Source organism: Stegostoma tigrinum, chromosome 8 (genome assembly GCF_030684315.1).
Source record: "Stegostoma tigrinum isolate sSteTig4 chromosome 8, sSteTig4.hap1, whole genome shotgun sequence".
NCBI lineage: Eukaryota > Metazoa > Chordata > Chondrichthyes > Orectolobiformes > Stegostomatidae > Stegostoma > Stegostoma tigrinum.
In genome coordinates, this window is record NC_081361.1 from 64,151,136 (window position 1) to 64,175,429 (window position 24,294).

Genomic DNA, 24,294 nt, shown 5'->3' on the forward strand with positions numbered 1-24,294 from the left:
TTCTTTAACTAAAGAATCTGGTATCAGTGCTGCCGTTTGTATCTTCTTCCTTCCTTGTGGGGCACCTTTGGTGGCATGGGCAAGTTCCTGGCTGCAGTCCTTAAAGGATTCTTCATTGTCAATAATTTAGAGAATAGAAAACTGGTAAACAGGATCTGTGGAAACTCCTGCCTCCTCATTTTGGACTGCCAGGCAGTCACCTCTCCGCTCTCGGGTCCTTTGCTAGTTAGTTAGTTATCTTTTTGGGAAATATGCCACTCCTAGGGTTTCCATGCAACTATCTTTTTTTTTCAGGATGGGCACTAAATACTAACTTTTATAAGCATCCTAAAGACAAATTTAGTGTCCAATACTTGAATCTCCATTCTTGATATATTCAGGAAAGAGTTTTTTATAGCTAGAAAGAAGCATTGGATAACCCACCTCCCCTTCCCCTGACTTGCCCCTTGCACAAAAAAAAACGCTGCACACTGTCCTTATTTGAAGGCATATGTTGCTGTTCTTTTGCAGTCCCTGGATTTTGAATTAGCAATATTCTTCCCAGTAGCACTGTGTACCTACATCTCAAGGACTGCAACGGTTCAACCAGCAACTCATCACTGTCCTAAGATGGTTAGAGATGGGCGACAGATGCTAATCTAAACATGAACAATTCCTTTTCAGTGTGACTTTTTAGTCAGTGTTTGGATGAGGGTATTGCTAGCTATGTCAGCAATTATTGCTCAGTCATAATTGCCCAGAATCTGGTTAAGAGCCAACCATGCTCCTGCAGATCTAGAGTCACATGTACGTCAGAGTAGGTAAGGATGGCAGTTGCCATCTCTAAAGGACATTACTGAACTAGATGGACTTTTCCTGACAATTCATAAGAGATTAATTGTTATGATTAGCCCTTAAATCCGGATTTTTATTGAATTCAAGTTCCACCATCTGTTGTGGTGGGATTTGAATCTGGGTCTGCAGCATATTATCTGTGATTCAGGATTAACAGCCTAGCGATAATACCACAATGCTGTTGCTGCCAAACATATACAAACTACATTCAGTATAGCAAAACGGATGCATCAGATGGATGTGCCAATTAACCCAGCACAGTGTTTCAGGTGAATAGAGAAATTTCAAGTTTTTTTTTTTCTGTAGCTTCATAGAAGGCTTCTCGAAGTAGTAGGTATGAGAAGGGCACTGGAGGAATAGTGCACTGCTCGAGATGCTCACAGATGTAATGATAAACCAGTGCCCCATGCACACCCTTGGGTAATCCCTGACTATTTGAATTAGAGCAGAGATGTTTTGTCAGTTACCTAATCACATTGTTTCCTTAGCACCTGAAACAGATAATCTGGTCATTTTTCACAATGATGTTTGTGGAACCTTGCCATGTACCACCGACTTCTTTATTTTCAACATTACAACATTTTAAAATTGCTTAATGGTTTGTGAAGCACTTGAAGTGTTCAATCCATATGCTCCATCTCTGTCTAATAGAATCATACTGTACAGAAGAGGCCCTTTGGCCCATCAGGTCTACTGCCAAAGCATGCTAGTCCCATTTTCGAGCACCAGGCACATAGCCTTGGGTGTTACGATGTTTTATTTCCTTCACTTCCCACTTTGTAATTTTGTTCTATAATTTGACCATAATGATTGAAAGTTGAAAACAAACATTTATGTGCTTGTTCATTAAACTCTGATCTGTATAGTTTCGGTACTTTGTTTTATTTCACGTTTCCAACCTGACACATTTGTTTCATTAGTCATTAAAGTTGATAAAATCAAGAAATTTGGCTGCTTTTCATTTGAAATCTGAATTACTCAAAATTGAAGCATTTTCATAATGTAGCTCGTTATTTTTACTGATTGGAACATTGGTAACTATAGAGTGCATAAATTATTATTATCAGAAGATGGGAGAAACATAAAGTAGATGATAGGCGTGTGGAGTGCCTTACTAGAAATGGTGGAATTGGGATCTAAAATACCACAAAACGGACCTGGATACATAAGTTTTATTTTGGAATGGTATAGGAAGGAGTAAGGAGATGAGAGAGCTTTTTCAGGGAGGTGGTGTATTGGATGAAAAGACAAGTTTGTTTAAAATCTTAAAATTCTATGGATTAACATTTGAATTTAGTTTTTGTACATTTTCCATACGTAGTGTTGTCTTTTTAGTAGTGTATTGATGTCTTCTATTTCAGGAATTTCATGTTTAGGTTTTCCAACACTGGAGATGCTTGCTATGTGCTGTGCTTTTATTAAACTCACGAGCGGTCCCATTTGATTGAGTGACAGTTTATTCATCAGCAGAGAAGTACTTTTAATGAGGGCTTATGTTAAGCTGAATCATTGACAGGATCAGGGAAAAAAAAATGCAGCAAAAGGAGGAGACCATTTGATTTGTAATGTGTGTGTTGGTCCTTTGAAAGAAAGGTCATGCTTAGTCCTCCATTCCTGTTCTATGTCAGTAACCCTGTATATTTCTCATCTTCAAGTACCTCTCTCACTGCTTTTTATAAATAATTTTAAAATCATTTCTTCTGTGTTCTTTCAGATATAGTTTCAGATCTTGACAAGAGAAAGTTTCTTGCATTCTTCCTTCTTAATCCCTATCCAGTGATTTTTGAATTCATGACCTCCCAGCTTTTGATCCATTTTTCAGAGATCGGCCTCATGATTGATTGTTATTTTGAAAATTTTGTTAGATTTACTAATAATAGATTATTTAAACTTCTATTCCAAAAAGGATCACCCTAACTACTAATTTGTTTTAACATCATGGCAAACCTTATCTGAACCATTTCTAATGCTTTGACACCAGTGACTTTAAGTTCTAGCTCTGTTTACTTATTCCAAACAAGCTTAATGACTTCTCTGTATAAACTGAGGCTTCAGTAACATGCTGTGAAATCATTTGTATCTTGACTTACATCCTTGCATAAATTTGGATTACCATTTTTAAGGGCATTAAATATAAATGACCCATTAACATTAGTAACCAATTGTAAGATTAAAGTGAAAATTTCATCCTCTTACTGGATATCTTCTCATGTGTATTTTAGTGCGTGGTTCATTGGTTTACCAAGAGTTGATTCAAGAGGAGTGAATGAATGACCAATGTGTATTTGACAAGGATACCTTGACAAAAGTAAATGGATATGAAGAATTAAAGCAGGTTTACATTTTAATAACAGGAGGATTTGTTTTTGTTCTTGCTTCCAGATGAGACTGAGTCACCAAGTGTTTTTGAAGCAAAATGGAGTCAGATTTTGGATCCACCCTCTCACCTACTGTCACTAAATCCAGCCTTATCAAATGTGAATATGGCAGCATTGCCCAGTGAGATGCAAGCAAGACTAAAATGTCACTCCTCTTCTTCTAAATCTGAAATTGGACTGTGTGGAAGAGGGGATCGTTGTCATGGAAATAATACCACAGGAAATCTCTTGCTTGATAGGCCTCAAACTAATGCAGAAGGAGTCCCTGAGAGGAACAAAAATAGTAATTGCGAGCATTGGTCAAATTCTTCTCCACCAGTGAAGCCTGCTTGTGAAAATGAACTATACTTCTCTGAAGACATGAATTCTTCGAGTGTATTTGGGCTAATTGTGCAAAATTCTGACAGCCAGCTATCTCATTGTGGTGTAGTATTGCAGGAAGACAACTCAAACAATCAAAATTTGATGAATGTGAGCACCTTTGTAGTAGAAAATACAAACCTGCAAAGTGGCCAATTGTCATCAGACATGAATGGTCAAACTGAGAAAACTGTTAGCCTGAAAAGTATTGAACAGTTGAACACGAACTGTACAGATGAGATGTGTGTAAAATCTTCATTTGAAAGTTTAAGGAACTCTGTAGATTTGGAAAATCTACCTCCTACTTCAAAGGAGTCTTGGATGGTAAATGATTTATCAGTTAAAATTTGTGAGCAGGATGTAACCTCTGGGTTGGATGGTGATACTGAAATAAATGAAGTAAGTGATTCCTTTTCCAGAAATACTGAAATAAATGACGTTGCTGTAGAATTTGAAGAAAGATCAGTAATGCATGTTGAAAATAATATGGTAGTAAGAACTGAAGATGTGGATGGAGACTTGCCTGAAATCACTAATACACAGATATTGGATGACCTGGATAATTTTACTGGGCTAAAAATAAACTCTGAGAAAACACAACCTCAACGACATGATACCTGTTCTGTAAATAGCAATCCAAATCTGACATCAGAACAGTATAACTCCTCAAATAGTGGTAAAGATGATGGTCACCACTTTGAGAGTGGCATCAGTAGTATGAGTGAAAGTAGTTGTCAAAAAACCAGAGCAAGCAATGACAATCCGTTCACGCAGGGATGTACTATTGACCTGTCTTATCATGCAGGTGAACTATCATCTGGCTCTGAAGTAATATTTAACCAGGTAATTCAGCATGTGAGACAAAGCAATCATCGAGCACTGGAAGATGATGCATTAGTACAAAATGGGGTTATGAAGGAAGCCTTTGGAAATAATGATGAGATTGTCTTTGATCTAACAGAGCCATCAGCAGACACTGTGGTTCCAAGTGGTGATTGGTTAGGAAGTTCAACTGCCGTGTGTGCAGATATGAAGGAACAGGTTTCAACACCTTACTGTTTATGTGATGGATTAGACTCTACATCCACCCCAACTTCAGCCACAATTTGTGTTTCTAAACCTTTGCCTTTAAAGGAGGATTCTGTTACTGAAGAGAAGGAGATTGAGGAGAGCAAGTCAGAATGTTACAACTACGTCCAACACCGGGAAAGTGAAGCAATGGAAACGGGATTGACAAATGGTTTAACCAGATTAAGTATTTCCACTGATAATGCTGATCAAATAAAAGACAATTATTTTAACACTCCTGCCCAGTCTGCTGCAATACCTTGTGTACGAGAAAATGTGGCAAAACTAGCTCTGAATAATGGACAGCCAATTAGTATTCCATTTGGAGGTGCTCGACCCAAACAACCTTTGAACCTCAAATTGCAAATCCCAAAACCTTTGACTAATCAATTATTGAATGACTTGGGATCAGCCAACCCGGTCAACAATACAAAGAACAAAAATATAGGTTTTACTGATAAGGTGGAGTCCCTGGAAGATTCTGTCTTGTGTGCTTTGAATGGTAGTGCTTTAGTACCAGATTGCAGCGTTAACGGTGATGATTTAGGTGTGTGTTATGTTGGGGCTTCTAAAGATATCAACTCTGATCATACTTTGGGATCTGAAAGTCCAGATAATGACCTAGGAGCTGGACAATTTCCAGGAGCTCTCAGGAAGCCATTTACATCTCTAGGTGATGTTGCCCCTGTATGGGTACCAGATTCCCAAGCACCAAACTGCATGAAATGTGAGCAGAAGTTTACATTTACAAAGAGGCGTCATCACTGCAGAGCTTGTGGAAAGGTGAGTTAATTTGGATTGAGTGCCGTTACTTTTTTCTCAAATTTTGAAAAGTTGAGTACAACAAACGTTTTATTAACTGGTATCTATGGCATCAGGAGTGTGCTGGTTGATTAAATATTCCAGTTGATCAACATGTTCACATAACCAATGTAAAAACGCATGCTGCTTAATAGAAATGTAATGGGGGCAGTATACACATCACTGCTTATTTTTTATTTACCGCATTGATCACTTAAATAGTAAGGCAACTTTGCCAAAAGGTAAAATTTAAGGCAGAGAGCCTTCCAACGGACTAATCTGAGGTTGTGATAACACAGTAAACTACTTGTATTTCAGGTTTACATAGTTGAATATGGACTTGGGGAAAATTTACCAAAGATGGATATTATTTTAGGCTACTGTCGTTGAGAACAACAGTATTATGGTAACTAATTATTCCTCAGTTCTGGACCTGAAACATTATCTCTGTATTTTTTTTCTTCTCAGATGCTGCCAGACCTGAGCTTTTCCAGCAACTTCTGTTTTTGTTCCTGAGGATTTGTTTACCTACAAGCGTGCTAAAACCTCTAATACTACCGTTTCAATGCTAATTTGTCCAAGTATATCCGAACACCCCTCCCTGATTTCTAAACTGACAATATCTTTCTCTGCTGTGAATACATATTTAGAAAATAATCATTTAAAACCTCTGCTGTCTCTTCTGGCTGCACACCCAGATTGTCATTTAGCCCTGAATGGTCCTGACTCTCTCCGCTGGTTAATATTTTTAATAATCTTGCAAAGTGCCTTTTGGATTTTACTTGATGCCATTGTCAGTCTTTTCATGCTCTTAATTTCTTTTTAAACAATCCCCTACACTTCCTATACTCTAGGACAAGTTATGTTTTGAGCCTTCTATATCCAACCAATGCTTTCTTTTTCTTATCCAATTCTGTACACTCCTCTTTGAAATCCAGTGTTGTCTGGACTGGTTTGTCGCACTATCTTTACCATTTATTCGAACATGTTGGCCCAGCATTGTTGTTGCAAGCCTTTTGAATGGTTCCCATTACTCTGATGTTGATTTTTCTGTAGGTAGTTACTAGTTATGCATTTTAGTCAGACTCAGTCTTGACTTAAAGTCAACATCAACATCTACTGTTGGAAAGTACTGCAAGTTTTGTACGTGTGAGCTGGTTAAATATGGTCAGTGTGGTGATTTATAACAAGGTTAGCCAGGTGAACATCATAGAATGAGTTGCCTGATTGGGACTGTTACCCTGGTCCAATCAGGGAGTCCTGGCTAACAGATATAAGCAAGAGTGTCAGAGGTTTTGTTCACTCTGAGAACTGATACTGAGGAATCTGGATCACTGTCAAGGGCTTACCTCGTCTAAAGAAAGGGTGGCTTGGTGATGTGACGTTCACACCTGGAGTTAATTCAGTGGCAATGAGAATGATGATACCTGAAATTCCAGCCTGTGCAATTTTTCAGCGGATGGTTGAGAATGATTTTACAAGGTTAACCCCAGGACCCTGTTTATCTAGATGATGCAGTATTAACCAGGAAAATCATTTAAGGAGCACTTGGAGAATGTTTTCATAGTGCTCAGATGTTTCTTCCAGGTGGACTGTGCCTTTGTAAGATGTTGGGGGTGGGAAGGGTGTGTTACAGGCACCCCAAGTGACCTGCTTAGGCGAGAAGCAACGCAACCAGGCTACATCCATTGGACGATTAGAGGGAGGGTGATCGAAGGTGCCCTGGCTCCGATGTCTGTATCAGAGCTTGGGTCTTTCCTTGGGCTGTTGAATTATTGTGCAAAAGTCATTAATAACTCATCCTGGCACCTTTTCATCATGCCTTAAAGGGTTAACCTTGGAAATGACTGAGTAGCCAACCCATTCCTTTTCAAGGAAGTGAGGAAGCAGCTATCAAGCTCAAAGGTTTTTACGCACTGATCCCGGGTGAGATCTGGTTTTGACATGTGATGCCTCCCTGCATGGCTTCAGTGTAGTGTTAGCTCCTAGATGGCCCAATGGAAAGGAACGCTCAGTAGCTTATGCATCTAGGACAGTGGCTAATGCAGCGTGTAAATATGCCCTGATAGAGGAGAAAGGTTTGGCAGTCATATTTGGAGTTGGGAAGTTCCACCCATCACTTTTACATGCATGTTATTGTTGTAATAATAGATTAGAAGGCCAAAAGAGGGCAAGGTTGTGCTGCCCATTGCTTCAGGCTGAATCTGGTGGTGAGCTCTAATACAAAGTGAACATAATTACAAATTGGAATACGGTCCGAGAGGCCAAGTAGCAAATGAAGATATGTTGAGCCACCTCCTACTGGCGGCTCCCACTACCATTGGAAGAGCCTGTAATAGCTTTTAAGTTTTTGGACACACTTCGAGTGACAGCTGATAATATCAAACTTTGGATGCCGAAAGATCTGGTTCTGGAATAACTGAAACAGCTGGCGATGTGAGAAATGGAAGTGCTATCGCAACCAGAATTGGGACCTTTTTAGACCTGGAGAGACTAGATCATAGAGGGCAGTATGTTATTTTGGGAAGCAAGAGTGATTGTCCCAAGCAACGGTTGCTGGTAGACACTGGCTGAACTCCACCAGCGTCATCCACGGTTTAGTCTGTTGGCCAGGATTGGATGCAGACTTTGCCTTGTTGGTGGGGCAGTACCTAGAGTGTCAAGGACGAAATTTAGTGCCACCATCTTCCTCACATTCATTGGAATAGCTGGGTATAGCCTGGACTTGGTTACGCGTTGACTGAGCAGGTCCTTTCATGAGTTCAAAGTTCTTAGTTGTTGTGGTCACCTACGCAAAGTGGTTAGACATGCATAGAGTTCATTGGGCAAACACAAGGAAGTCAGTATACAAACTTGTGTGTATCTTTTGCAATACCCAGATTATTGGAAGTGTTGGTCAGAGGTAATGGGCCCTCATTTACCAGCAGAGGATTTGAGTATTTCCTAAAGTCCCAAATGGCGCTTGACATGCAAGGATGTATAAACTCCATACCTTCCATCAGACAATAGTTTGGCAGAAAGAGCAGTCTAAACTTTGAAGGCAGGCTTAAAGAAACAGCCTAGATACTTCACTAGATACTAAACTGTTCTGGCTCCGAATTGATTATTGGACTACTTGTTGTGCAAGTAGAAGGATAGCTCCAGCAGGGTTGCTAATAGGGAAAACAGGCATGGTCAACACGAGATAATGGGAACTGCAGATGCTGGAGAATCCAAGATAACAAGTGTGGAGCTGGATGAACACAGCAGGCCAAGCAGTGCCTCTGAAAAAGGGTCTAGGCCCTAAACATCTGCTTTTGTGCTCCTGAGATGCTGCTTGGCCTGCTGTGTTCATCCAGCTCCACACTTTGTTATCATGGTCAACATGAGGTCAGGTCCAATGATGCACAAACAAAAAGCAAGTTGCTGGAAAAGCTCAGCAGTTCTGGCAGCATCTGTGCAGAAAAACATCTGTTAACGTTTCGGGTCCTGTGACCGTTCGTTCATCAGAACCCTCAATGATGCATAAAGTTGGGGTAGGTGCAACTGTCCTTAGCTAGTAAGTGGATCTTATGAAAGCTGTTAACTTGCAAATGGCGTAGGAGCAAAGCATATCTGGTTCCTCGACCACCTTTTCTGACTGTTTCAGAACTTTGTGGGTTTTTCCCCTCCATTTAAGTGTTGAAGATACTTTGGAATCCAAGATGGCCATGATGGATTTTTCCATCTGAAGAAGAGAATGAATTTCCTTTCGAGATGCTGTGGGTACAAGAGGCAAGCTACTCTGTTGCATGTTGCCTGCAACAGAGGCAGAGTTGGTGGAACCTGATCCAGGGCAAAAATGCCCTAGGAAGTGCTACAAAAAAAAAAAGACTTGGAGGGAGAAATTGTACTGAGGTCAGCCAGATGGATCTCGGAATATGGATTCTTTAATTGGCGCTCTTAATCAAGAGCAATTAGGAAGCTCTGGCTGACAGATTTTAAAAAAAAGCAGTGTCACAGGTGCTGTTTTCTCCAAGACGTGGCTCTAGGAATGCTGTATCAATGTCAAGGACTTCTAGTGTAAAGGATGACTTAGTGACAGGATACCGGCCTCTGGCGTTATTTTAGTCATTTACCTTTCTTGTGACAGATGAAGTCATGTGTTGGTGTTTATCTCACATGCGAGAATGGCCCTAAGAGATCACTGTTGAAAAGTACTCAGTTTGCCTTTGGTTGCTTGAAAGGATAAGGTGTGGTGAAAATTTTGAGTAGAATATGATGCTAGTTTCACACTACTGCCATACAATAACAACAGTTACAGACCAGTGAGCCTTATCTCAGTTGTTGGTGAAGCGTTGGTAAAGGTTGTAAGGGATAGGATTTAAATCACCTAGAAAAAATAAATTGATTAGGGATACTCAGCTTGGTTTTGTGAAGGGAAGGTCATGCCTCGCAAGCTTTGAGTTCTTTTGAGAAGGTGACCAAACAGGTAGATGAGTGTAAACCGGTTGTGATGTATATGGATTTCAGCAAGGCGTTCGATAAGGTTCCCCACAGTAGGCTATTGTACAAAATGCAGAGGAATGGGATTGTGGGGGATTTAGCAGTTTGGATCGGGAATTCTCTTGCTGAAAGAAGAGAGGGTGGTGGTTGATGGGAAATGTTCATCCTGGAGACCAGTTACTAGTGGTGTACCGCAAGGGTCGGTGTTGGGTCCACTGCTGTTTGTCATTTTTATAACTGACCTGGATGAGGGCGTAGAAGGATGGGTTAGTAAATTTGCAGACGACACTAAGGTCGGTGGAGTTGTGGATAGTGACGAAGGATGCTGTAGGTTGCAGAGAGACATAGATAAGCTGCAGAGCTGGGCTGAGAGGTGGCAAATGGAGTTTAATGCAGACAAGTGTGAGGTGATGCACTTTGGTAGGAGTAACCGGAAGGCAAAGTACAGGGCTAGTGGTAAGATTGTTGGTAGTGTAGATGAGCAGAGAGATCTTGGTGTCCATGTACACAGATCCTTGAAAGTTGCCACCCAGGTTGGTAGGGCTGTTAAGAAGGCCTACAGTGTTTTAGCTTTTATTAATAGAGTGATCGAGTTCTGGAACCAAGAGGTTATGGTGAAGCTGTACAAAACTCTGGTGCGGCCGCACTTGGAGTATTGTGTACGGTTCTGGTCACCGCATTTATAACAAGGATTTGGAAGCATTGGTAAGGGCACAGAGGAGATTTACTAGCATGTTGTCTGGTATGGAGGGAAGGTGTTACGAGCAAAGGCTGTGAGGGACTTGAGGCTGTTTTCATTAGGGAGAAGAAGGTTGAGAGGTGACTTAATTGAGACATCTAAGATAATCAGAGGGTTAGATAGGGTGGATAGGGAGAGCCTTTTTCCTTGGATGGTGACGGCGAGCACAAGGGGACATAGCTTTAAATTGAGGGTTGAAAGATATAGGACAGATGTCAGAGGTTGTTTCTTTATTCAGAGTAGTAAGGGAATGGAACACTTTGCCTGCAACAGTAGTAGATTCGCCAACTTTAGGTACATTCAAGTCGTCATTGGACAAGCATATGGACGTACGTGGGATAGTGTAGTTAGATGGGCTTTGAGATTGATATAACAGGTTGGCACAACATCGAAGGCTGAAGGGCCTGTACTGACCTCTAATGTTCGATTTCTAACATCAATGGTGTACATCACTAAAGTCATGTCGTCTTCAAGCAAAAATATTTTTCCTTATTCATAAGAGTAATGTGCTGTATGAATTTCATTCACTGATGCCTGGTGTGTAGATTATACATCCCAAAGATTGGTAGATCATTATCAAATAGCATGCCCCTTCAGCTTTTGTTGAGAAGCAAGGACTAACCATTCTCAACCAGCACGTGCTTGTGAATGCCTCAGTGTCTAATGCTGGATGTGATTTTGCATTTGCGTAATGTCTGGATAATCCTGGATCTGGCAGGAATAGCACTGACAGCCAATTGAAGTTTGTCAATTGGGCTTCGTGTGGTGTACCTTTTTGTGCACTGAAACCTGCATAAAAATAAAGGACTCTGTCCTTTGCAGACCGAGCATGTACGTAACGAAATGTCTTTCAGCAGTACTCGGTGCTTTACTACCAAGTGCTCACTCGTGATGGCCCACAGTGCCTTGAGAGTACTTTGTTTGTCTGCTGCTCGATCTGTTGCGAATTTATCCTATTTGACACAGTGGTAGAGAGTACACTCTCTATGAAGACAGGACTGTGTGATGACCACTCCTGTCAATACAATCACAGACAGAAGCCTGCAGATCTGATTTAGATTGGTGAGATGGAGTTCATTTTGTTCTTGCACCATGTGCCACAAGCTCAGTCTGGCTGCTCATTCATCAGTGATGCTTTTGAAACATTCCCAGTCGTAACATTTGAAGTACCCCATCCAGAATGCATTTGCGTTCTTGCGACCCTCGATGCTGCTTTCGGGTGATGTTTAACATAGAGCTGTGTCTCACTGGGTGAGGCAGGATAGTCAGTGGTAATCAGGAGGTTTCTTTGCCCATATTTGAGCTGATGACCTGAGACTTTTAGAATTAATGAGTTAATGTAGAGGGCTCCTATGGGTGCTGTCTCCCAAATGTATACCATGATGCCCGCACTTCTGGCTTTGCCTTAAACCGCCAGCTAGACTTTAATCGGGGGTGGTGATGGAGGACTAATTGACTAAGTTATGATTCAATAATATCCTGCAACACAACTTGCCATGTTGCTTCCCAAAACTGGCACCCCTCCAAAAAGGCAGTTGTCAGGAATGTGATGGAATGCTGTTATTTACCTGGATGCTCCAACTAAATAAAATCAAAGAACTGGGGATGCTGTAAATAGGAACAAAAACAAAGTTGGTGGGAAAAGCTCAACAAGTCTGGCAGCACATGTGAAGGAAAAAGAGTTAATGTTTCAGGTCTGCTGACCCTTCCTCAGAACTAAATCCAACTAAGCATCTGTTTTTCCATTACTGTTGAGATTAATAAGCTTGTAGTATTTGCAACTGGCAGCTTTAAATTTGGGTTAAATGTTAAATGTAACTGAGAAGGTGTAAAGTATTTACAGCTGGAGACAATGGCGGCCTTCTGAGTTAACATAAGTAGTTTTTGAGTCACCTAGAGTCCCAGAAAGGTGTTCTAGGTATTTGAGTTTTAAATGGTTTTGCTATACACTGTCCACTTTCATTTAAGTTGGAGGGAACTTGGAATCAACTGTGGCTGCTTAATTTTTTTTTTTGTTCAGGTAGAAATGTCCATATTTTGAAGTTGCTATGTGGAAGAGGGCAGAGAAAGCTATATCTGAGAACAGGTCGCGGATTTCTTCAAATTTTGCGAGCATCTTGGGCAGACTGCCATTTTACGTGGTCAGTAGAGCGAAAAGGCTACTGCTTTTGCAAGCTGCCACAGCCACACATGGGAGGGTGATTATCTTTCGATGAAGGGTTGCATCCTGCAGCCATCTAACGTGTCCAGAAAATTTGTCTTGGCATGACGTAGAGAAGAAACAGCATTTGAGCACTTTGTGGAATACTATTCAATTCTGGTCTCCCTGCTATGCCAAAGATGTTGTTAAACTTGAAATGGTTCAGAAAATGATTAAAAATGATGGTGCCAGAGTTGGAGGGTTTGAACTGTAGGGAAAGGCTGAATAGACTGAGGCTATTTTCCCTGGAACGCTGGATGTTGAAGGGTGACCTTGTAGATGTTTATAAAATCATTAAGGGGCATGGATAGGGTGAATAGTCAAGTTCTCTATTTATTCCCCAGGATAGGTGTTTTTAAAACTAGAGGATGTAGGTTTGAGGTGAGTTGGGAAAGATATAAAGGGGCAAGCTTGTTATTTTTTAAGCAGAGGGTGGTGTGGGTATGGAATGTCCTGCTAGAGGAAATGGTGGAGGCAGATAAAATTACAGCATTTAAAAGGCATCTGGATGGGTATATGAATGGAGATAGTGGGAAGGATTTAAAGGGATATGGGCCAAATGCTGGCAAATGGGACTAGGTCAAATTGGAATGTCTGGGTTGCACCAGAGAGTTGGACCGAAGGGTCTGTTTGTGCTGTATGACTACAAGTTTTATGTCATTCTTTCAGTTGTTCACTAGAATGGAGAGTTTATTTTTAAAAGTTATTGGTCTCTGTAGATATTTATAAACTGTGTTACAATCTTGAAAGTCTGTGATCTGAATAATTGTGGATTGCACTTTTGGACTTCCTGTTAATGTTGGGTCAGCCCAGCGATCCAAAAAAAAGGAACTGGTTTTCAGTGGCTTTTGTTGGCAAATATGAAGTTTGAATTTGATTATAAATACAAGTACACTACGTAAACTACTTGGGGGTAAGCTGATTTTATTTTCTCTTTATCCATCATAAAATGAAAATAATACGTCACTTTGTTAACATGGCAGTACCTAGCACATATGCATGTATGCACTTGCATGTAATTGCAAACTTCATGGTTTTTCTTTCAAAAAAATACTTTACAGAGGGATTTGGCAGGTTCCACTATTTAACAATACTATTTGCTTCAAATCTATTGATTGAATAGTTTATTGATTTATTATTTTTTCCCCTCAGTGTAATTGTATCTTTTAAAATGGAAATGAATTTCAGATAAGTGAAACATCTTTTACTTAGTAGTATTGCTGGTTTTGTATGCATTTTTTTAAGCAGCCACTCTTGTTTCCCATTCCTTTTATATTTGTCCTTATTTATATTTGTATGGTTGTTTCCCGTATGAAACGAAATACTAAAATCTTCCATGATGTCTTTTTATTAAGCTTGTGTTGTTATTCATTTTTATTCACTGAAGAGAACAACACAGGCATAAAAATTGAGAAGTGGGCTGTGATATATTTGAATGAATTGACGTTGAGAGAGAAGCGGTATTAGCAGTTTTAGACAGCTTTCAGTAGATATATCTCCAGGGTCAGATGAGATGTCTCCCAGGCTGCTGTGGCAGGTGGTGCAGATTGCAAGGTCTCAAATTAATTTTCAAATTCTCTGGGTGACAGGAGAAGTAATAGAGGACAGCTAATGTGGCACTATAATTCCATGTTTTTCGTGATTAAACCAGAAAACTCCAGGCCAGTGAGTCTGATATTTGCGCTAGTGAAACTACTTGAAAAAAATTGAGGGACTGAGTTAAACCCTCCTTGGAGAGGTAAGGATTAATTCAGGGTAGTTAGCATGGCATTATAAGTGGGAGATCAGCTCTGACAAACTACATTAAATTTTTAGATAGGTGACTAGGTAGATAGGGTTGGTGAAGTTGATGTAGTCTGCGTGGATTTCAGTAAGGCTTTTGATAATGACAGATTTAAGGTAAGAGCCCATGGGATCCAGGGTAATTTTGACAAATTGGATCCAAAATTGGCTTGGAGGTAAGAAGCTGAGGGTCACGGCCAAAGGGTGTTTTTGAGACCAGAAACCTGTCGTCTTGTACCACAGGGTTTAATGCTGGGTCCGTGGCAGTTTGTTGTGCATTAATGATGTCGATGTGAATGTGAACAGTAAGATTGCAGATGACATGAAAATTTAGCGGTTTTGTAAAAAGTGAAGAACGAAGCCTTCAACTCGAGGACATTTCACCCTTTGCCCAGCCCTTTTTTAATGTGTTTTTCTATAGTTGTATGTTCTGTCCCATCCTGTCTTTCTCTGGGTATTGTTAGTCAAATAGCTGCCCCATGAAGCTGCCATACCCTTTTTTTGCTATGTAGGCATACATTTCCCATCTCCTCTTTTCAGAGATTCAAAGATTCATAGAATATCAACTGTGCAGATGGGCCAAACAGCCTCTTTCTTTCAAGTCTACATCAAACGTCCATGGAGCGCTACCCACCCCCCAACCCACCCAAACCACCCCATAACCCTACATTTACCATTGTGCATCCCCCAAACCTGCACATGTCTGGACACACTCTGGGGTAATTTAGTATGGTCCATCTACCTAGTCTGTATATATGAAGAAAAGTGGAGCACCTGGCAGAAACCCCTACAAACACTCAATGTGCAAATTCCACACAATCACTGAAGGTTGGAATCAAACATGGGTCTCTGGTGCTGGGAGGCAACAGTGTTAGCTACTGAGCCACCATGCTGCACGCACAATGCCAAATTACACCATCTGCCACAGTGGGATCTGAACCACCCCCCCCCCCCCCCCCCCCCCCCCCCCCCCCCGGGCCTGTGCATTAGTCAGGAGACCTGGAATACTCAACCAGTGACATTACCATTAGAGCATACCCTTCAACTGTTCTCCACCAAGAAGAAGGAAAAACAAGTTTAAAAACCCTCTAGAGTCCTAGTTGTTGTTGTACCACTGTGTCATGGTCAGTTCCCTCCTTTTTCCTGCAGTCCCTATTCTCAGCCTCAGAGGTTGCAAGAGCCTCAACCATTGGACAGTTGTAGGCAATCTTTTGGGATTCCATACAAACTAAAAAGTGCAGATGCTGTGAATCAGGAACAAAGACAAAAATTGCTGGAAAAGCTCAGCAGGTCTGGCAGTATCTGCAAAGAGAAAATCTGAGTATACGTTTTGGGACCGGTGACCATTTCTCAGAACTGACAGTGGCTGGGAAAATGTCAGTTTATATGCAGAAAATAGGGAAGGGCTTGGGGGAGGGAGTAAATGTTCAGATAAAGCCTAAACAGCAAGAAGAGCAGTTGAACAGACAAAGAAGTTGATAATGATCTGGCGAGGAGGGTGAGTTGTTAATGGGGACTGTTAGTGACTAACGATAGGTAGTGTGTAATGGCAGGCTGTGATAACAAGGCTCTGTGTGTGTGTGTGTGTGTGTGTGTGTGTGTGTGTGTGTGTGTGTGTGTGTGTGTGGTGTAGGGGGCTAGGATGTGGGTGAGTTGGTCCTGGTAATTATTGAACTTGATATTGAATCCGGAGGGCTGCAGTGTCCCCAAGTGGAAAAATGAGGTGCTGTTCTTCTAGCTTGCGTTGAATTTCGACGGAACACTGCTGCAAGTCAGACAGACATGTTGGCTGGGCCCAGAGTCATGCGTTAAAGTGCCAGGCAATAAGTAGCTTGGGTCTTTTTAACGAGTAAAACATAGATGTTCTGTGAAGCAGTCACCCAGTCACCAATCCATGCTTTGTTTCTCCAATGTAGAGCAGACCTCAATGAGCTGTGAATGCAGTAGAAGTGCAGGTGAAGTGTTTCTTCTCCTGAAAGGTATGTTTGGGACCTTGGATAGTGGGGAGGAGGGTGTAAATGGGCAGGTGTTGCAGGGGAAGGTGCCGTGGGCCACTTCCATCACCTGGTGAGATGCCACCTCCTGACGTACATTCCCCAAATGGTGACTGGGTGACTCCTTCACAGAACATCTGTTTTTCTCGCAGAAAAGACCCTGAACTACCTGTTGCCAGCCACTTCAACACACCCCCATGTTCCCTGGCCAACATGTCTGTCTCTGGCTTGTTGCAGTGTTCCAGCAAAGCTCAATGTAAGCAAGAAGAATAACACCTCATTTTCTGCTTGGGGACCCTGCAGCCCTCTGGACACAAGATCAAGTTCAATAATTTCAGGGCCTGAACGCTCCTGTTTTGCAGCTCCGTACTCGACGTGCATCAGGCCTTTGTTATCACAGCCTGCCATTACATACCATCTTTTGTTCATCACTAACAGTCCCCATTAACAACTTCTCACCATCCCAGCCAGATCATTATCAACTCCTTTTGTCTATCCACTTGCTCTTCTCTCTTTCCAGGCTCTATCCTATCGTTTTACTCCCTACCCCATTCCCCTCCCTATTTTCTGCATATAAACTGACGTTTTCCAGCTACCATCAGTTCTGAGGAAGGAACACCGGACCCGAAATGTCAACTCTGGTTATCTCTTCACAGATGCTGCCTGATCTGAGGTTTTCCAGTAACTTTTTTTTTGCTCTTGAGTGTCCGTATTTCTTTTCCCTCAGCCACACCCTCCTGTCCTCGATCACTGACTAAATTTGAGCTACTTGGTCTGAAGTTTGTGACTGTCCCAGGCTCAGCGTCCAGGTAAGATTCCCCTTTCCCGACGTGTCTCACTGTCTACTGCTTGAACTCCTGCTTAACTTGAAACTCAGTTCTTAGAATTGCCAGCACTGTTTATGTTTGCTCTTGATCACCTTGGAGTCCAGCAGCTTCCATGTGCTGAAACAGTAATACATCACCTGTCCTGCCATCACTATATGTATTGATTTAATTTGTAAGTTAATTGCTTTCGATTCCTGCCTCTTAGATTTTAATGTCGTTTTGTAGCCAAATTTATCGATATTAGTCTAATACTTAAGGAGCTTTAAGAAAATAACAATGAGGAACACAAGTCGCAGACCTAAACTGAAGATCTTACATTCGTATACTATTAAATAATCACTGATCATACTCACCAGTCAGCTGCTTACCCTGCATCTGCATCACCTTCCGGTTCATAGCCTCACTGTGCTACTAGTCTCACTATGGTTTGGTCTGTCTTTTATCCCATCTCACTCATCTCTTGTTAGAGAGCATTTATATCTTGCAGTGAATCTTAATGCAAAAGTCTGGTTGATGGGGGTGAGTGGTGGAAACGCAGCGGTGTGAAGAGGTGTTACAACTGAATTTCCACTTGAATCAGCTTTTCAATTCATTCGTTACCGCTGTTTGTATCACTCAGTTGATGTCTCCTTAACACTGACCTTATACATGGCTATGCTTGTGATGTAAGCCTTGGATATCTACGTTCTTAAAGTGTATTAATAATGATTGCATTTCAGTTTTTAACTTTTCCTCGTAATTGTTCAATTGCTCGTTGGACACAGAGATAAAATTACCTTTTGAATAAATACACCACACATGCATGAACTTTCATATCACTTGCTCCATATTTGAACTAAGTGTGTAAGCTGAGTTGACCTGATGGTTTTGAGGGGTGCGTTCTTATTAAAAAAGAACTCCATCGAGGTTTTCAACTTTATTATTCAGACTGATTTTTCTGATCATTTGGTTAGTTTTTACTCCATGTTTTCTCCCTTGTAGTTAGCACATGCTTGTAATTATTTTGGGAAAACTGCTCCGCCAGATGGAATCCAGCATTGTCATTGGTGTTTAGTCTGCTCCAGGTTTTCATCTGCACTTCAGCAATGTTTCAGTCTTTTCAGGCAGATTGTGAGGTGATTTATTTTGTTCAAACAGAAAGAATTAAAATTTTGGGACTGTTCTTTGCGCATGTTCTATTATTTTGAAGCAATGGGATTAACCAGTGTGACACCGCTGCAGGGTAAAACAACCATGGCTAATCTCTGTTTTTGTCTTGAATTGAACTGCTTCATTTCAGTTTTAACAAAGTATAGCTGAAGTTCATAACGTACATCCTTTTGTCATATGCATGGTGAAAGTTAGCTTATTAAAAGATTGAAGTTTAGCAAAGTTTATTTTTTAAACTATTGCTTAATGCAGTTGATGATTTTCACGTGAGCTCTTTCTTTTTGTTTTTGATGTCTTTGTTCTGTAGGTGTTTTGTGCAGCATGTTGCAGTCTGAAATGCAAACTAAATTATATGGACATGAAAGAGGCTCGAGTTTGTGTAACTTGCCATACAGTCCTTAATAGTTGTAAGTAGCTTCCCTTTCTTTTGACTGTGATGTGCTTGGAGGGTTAAAATCTTAAAATAAGCCGTGCAAACTTTATTTTGCTATTTTAAACTTTGATATAATAGTCATTAAGTAATTGTGCTTTCTTTCTAAAAGTAGTATCTTGAGTAATACAATACTTCATATAATTTGTGGGTGTTTTCTCATTTCATTATAATGTATTCTCTGCCACTGCACTGCTACAGGAAATTTATGCTACTGACAGCATTGTGTGCTGGGTGCTTAAAGTCATTGCTCAGTCTTTCCATAAGCGTATGCACAGTGACGCTGATGGTCATGTGCCCAAGGAAAGTTTGCTCCACGTTGCATTTGCTTCTTGTTCCTGTTTCCTTTTTTGTCCCCTCCATTGGTGCTTTACTGCTTGCTATGGTTGTCATGCTGCTTGGGGATTCATAAATGACAATGGAACAAAGCAGCAAGTTCGATGGAAGTACTGCAGTCGAAGAGTAGCGTGGACAAGTGTTGGAAGTGGAGCAGTGAGAATGCCATCATCCCAAGATTTTAATTGATGAAAAACATTTAAAACTAATTATTTTCTACTTTTCCTATTATTTGCCTTGGGTAACTACTTGTGCCTACACTTATTAGGGGTCATGAGTTCAAAGTGACAGGAGCAAAGTGTAAGGGAGATATGCATGGAAAGTTCTTTACACAGAGCGTGGTGGGTGCCTGGAACACGTTGCCAGCGGAGGTGGGAGACGCAGACAAATTAGCGTCTTAAGATATATTTGGACAAGTACATGGATGGGCAGGGAGCAAATGGACACAGACTGTTAGAAAATAGATGACAGAGGATCTTGATCCGTGCAGCCTTGGAGGGTTGAAGGGCCTGTTCCTGTGCTGTAATTTTCTTTGTTCTTTGTTCGCTAACAGTAATGCCGCAAACACCTGACTGTGTGTTGTGGTTGCCTTGCAGCCATAGGTCATACGGTTAGATGGTGGCTGATACGTATTTTGTCTCTAGAACATAAAACATAGTACAGTACAGGCCCTTCAGCCCTTGATGTTGTGCCAACCTGTCATACCGATCAAGCCCATCTAACCTACACTATTCCATATACGTCCATGTGCTTGTCCAGTGATGACTTAAATGTACTTAAAGTTGGCGAATCTACTACCGTTGCAGGCAAAGCGTTCCATTCCCTTACCTCTGAGTAAGAAACTACCTCTGACATCTGTCCTATATCTTTCACCCGTCAATTCAAAGCTATGCCCCCTCGTGCTTGCCGTCACCATCCTAGGAAAAACTGTCTCCCTATCCACCCTATCTAACGATCTGATTATTTTATATGTCTTTTTAATAGACAATATTGATGTCAATTAATAGACGAAGTATTCCAATAGACAGGAAATAAATACAACTACCATTTAATGCTTTAATGATGCCTTAATGCCTTATGATTTATTTTTCCGGGTTGCTCGTAACATTATCCTGGACAACAGTTTGCAATTGGTGAAGATCGCAGGCCAATCCTGGAGGGTTAATTTTGCCCTCCACTAACATGAGCTAGAAGAACAAAGATTTTTTTTTTCCATCCATTGCACCTGAACACTACTTATCCATTCTTCCCTATCTCATGATAATATCCTATCGACCTCAGTCTTGAAAATTTCAATTGGTCTTGCATCCAAAGCCTTTTGGAGGAGAGGAGACACTTGAAAGGTTGCACTGCACATTGTGAATATTCTGTCCTCTTGTTTCACACCTGAATGATTTGGGCTGTGATTTTATGCCAATGCCTATGCTTCTTTGTTTTGGGTTCCCACATCATTTTAGTCTGGAGCATTGTGAACAACAAAAGTCCACGAGTCTTGATCTGAAGTCGTCATACTGGATTCAAATCATTAACTATAATTCTCTCCCCAAAAATGCTATTGGACTTGCTGAGTTTCTCTCGCATTTTGAGTTTGTTTGTTACTGTCAGCAACATAGGCCAGCATACTTTAGGAAAGGTGTGCAGATTTTAAAGAATGTAAGAGTTTTATCAGATGTTCTAGGCTCAGTTATGGTGGAAGAATGGAAAACTTAGCATTGTGTTACACTAATGGAGAAGTTGACTTAATTATGGTTTCAAGGTGATACGTTTTGCTGGAATAAATAGGGATGATAATCTGAGTGGACCAATAACTAGAAGTCATAGAAACAATGATTCAGAAGAGAACTAGAGGGGACAATTGTTTGTTTTTTTTCCAATATCTTGTCAGGATCTGAAAGACCATTACCAGGGAAGTAAAAGATTGTTCCCTAGATTAATTTGAAAGGTACTTGATGATTAAGGTAACAGCCAAAAAAAGGGGTGCAGAATGAAGCAACACTCTTGAAAGAGCTTGTACAAGCATGATCAACCAATTGCTGATATGAATGTCTCTTTGTGCCTATTTTTTTCCACTAAGAAGTAACTTTATTAGAACATGTGCCAACCTTTTACATTTCGATGGATATTGCTTTGTTAGTTCATTAGAGTATAGAAAGATGATGGGCAATCTAATTGAAATGCACAGGATTCCATGGGGGCTTGACGTGGTAGACATTTGAGAAGCTTTCTGCTGGTTGGAGGGTGGTGGTTTCTTGAACTAGGGGACAAAGATAGAGAATAAGGGAAAACAAAAACCTAGTGATGTAACTGCTAAATTATTAATGCAGCAACTGAATGTGTTGGGAAGCTAGGTTTGAATCCCAATATCCTCCAGCAGACAGGGGAATTTGAATTCCGGTATTTAAAAAAACAAGGATTAAGTCACTATCTGTGTCACATTTTTGAAGCCTTTCACATTTTGCAAGTAGTCTACATCTCTGTCTTCCGATCAGGTGCGTAACCTCTCATTTGAACATGCATACGTTCCATCTGCTCACTCTCCTAGTGTGTCCAAGTCTTTCAGCTGCCTCTCTGCTCCCTCAACACCACCTGACCCTCCATCTAGCTTTGGTGTCATCAGCAAACTAGGGGGAATCAATACCCTGTTGGTATATTATCGCTGGGTTGTTAATCTAGAGACCCCGGTAATGTGCTGGAGACCTGGGTTCGAACCCTGCCACGGTATCTGGTGGAATTTGAATTCAGAAATATCTGGAGTTAAGCATCTGACCATGTCAGGTGTCAGAAAAGCCTATCTGGTTTGCCACTGTCCCTTTAGGGAAGGAAACTGCTGTCCTTACCTGGTCTGGCCTACATGTGACTCCAGACTCTCAGCCATATGGTTGATTCATAACTGCCCTCTGGGCAACAAACGCTGGTCTAACCAGCGATGCCCTCATCCCATGAATGAATAAAGGGGGGGAAATATATAAGAAATGTAGCAACAATGCCTTCCATTCCTTCACTTAGATACATAATGTATTGTTATGGACCAGACCAAACACCCTCAAAATATAAGATAGCCTAGACCCTAAATTTGTTTCTTATTTTAATAGCAAGTGCTAGGCATTGCATTCTGGATGGGATTTGCTCAGTCAACCTACCAGACTTGAAGCAAAACACACTTTGTCTATTAGCTACTGCATATGAACTTTTTTTTAAAAAAAAGGAATTTAAATAACAACTCAACTGGAAAACTTAATAGATTGTTTAAGTACTAAACCGTAACTGGTCTAATATACTAACATCCCATAAACATGCCCTTGGCAAAGGCAAATACAATAAAGCAGATTGTCTTGCGTGTAATTCTCTTGTACGGGAGGAAAAACACCAAGGAAACTAGGAGAGAGAGTAGCACGGAGATGGACTGCAACTTGCAAACCCACATTCAAGACCCCATCCACAACTGCTACTGAAAAACTAAAAACCCTGGTTCTGTGGCAGCCTGATCCCCACCCATTCAGACTGTTTGTTTCTATTGTTACAAATTACAAAAAGCCAAGGCCCCTCAAGACAGCTCAGTACCTCTATCTTAAAACCTCTCCAAAAGAAAACTGGACAAAATATGCCTCTTAAAGCGGTCGTATTGTCACAGTATAATCTGAATAGTTGTGGTCCTGACACTGACCCCTGTGGAACTCGACTAGTCACCAGCTGCCATTCTGACAAAGGCCCCTTCATCCCTACTGTGTCCCCTGCCAGTCAGCAATTCTGTATCTGTGCTGTACCTTGCCCCTAACTCCATGGGCCTTTACCGTATTAGTAGCCCACTGTGTGGCACCTTGTCATGAGGCCTTATGGAAATCCATACAGATCATATCCGATGGCTCTCCTTTTGTCTAACTTGCTTGTTACCCCTCTCAAAGAATTCTGCGTGATTTGTCAGGCTTGACCTCCCCTTGCTGATGCCATAACTCAGCCCTATTTTACCAAGCACTTCCAAATACAGTGAACATTTTATTAACTGCCACCCGTGGGAGCAGCAGTGCCAAATGATCCGCACGATCAATGTAAAATGCACACTAAGTAATAGAAACGTAAAGGCCTGGCAGGTATATACGTCAGTGTCGTACTTCATTTACAGCATAAAGCACCTAAATAAAACTTATTGGCAGCCAGCCTTCCCCACCCCCCCTCATCACTTGGAAGTTGCAAAGGTCACGATAATGCAGTAAATGTACAGTATTTCAAGTACACAAATTTTGCCAGTTTATCAAGAGTTTATCATTAGTTGTTGATTTTAAAAAAAAGATTTGCTGTACTTAAAATTTCATTCTTCATAATAGTCTGTAAAAATCATACCAACAGCTGAGGTCAGGTTAACTAGCGTCTAGTTCCCTGTGTTCTGCTTGCCTCGCTTGTTTTAACAAGTGTTACATAAGCCATTTTCCAGTCCTTTGGAACCCTTCCTGACTCCACTGATTCTGGGTGGGGTGCAGCAAAGATCTCTGGGGTGCCTTCAGAACTTTGGGGTGTAGTCCATCTGGTGATGGATGATTATTCCCCCTCAGACCTTTTCAGCTTCCCAGCAGCTTTTGTTCATCAGCTTATTATACTTGTACTTACTTATAATTGTCCTTTCTTAGTGTGATCATAAACATTTATGACATGGTGATCACAGTCCCTGAAATGTTCTCCCACTGACAGATGGGCCAAGTAGATCAACTTGGTCCTGAGGACCAAGTGCAGCAATGCTGCCTTTTCCTGTTGGATTTGTCACATACAGCTATGGGAAATTCTCTTGAACACAACCTGAAAATACTTGTTTCTCTGTGCATTAATTACCACTATCCCAGTCTGTGTATTCAGGTATTTGAAGTTTCACATTATAGTTACTCCTAAAATGCTTGCACCTGCCTGTAATTTCCTAGCAGACTTAATCCTCCTAATCCTTCC

At 41.0% G+C, this 24,294-nt stretch overlaps 1 protein-coding gene across 5 annotated transcripts in view; it reads left to right on the forward strand.

Moving 5' to 3' along the window:
* LOC125456272 (zinc finger FYVE domain-containing protein 9-like) overlaps positions 1 to 24,294 on the forward strand; it is a 103,717-nt gene that overhangs the window by 37,091 nt on the left and 42,332 nt on the right. For 4 of the 5 annotated variants that reach the window (XM_059647942.1, XM_048539267.1, XM_048539269.1 and 1 more), the window contains 2 exons: positions 3,217 to 5,423; positions 18,904 to 19,003. In XM_059647942.1, the coding sequence (XP_059503925.1) occupies positions 3,217 to 5,423; positions 18,904 to 19,003 (2,307 nt within the window). The remainder of the gene's footprint in view (positions 1 to 3,216; positions 5,424 to 18,903; positions 19,004 to 24,294) is intronic. The other variant, XM_048539271.1, reaches the window with a different exon arrangement.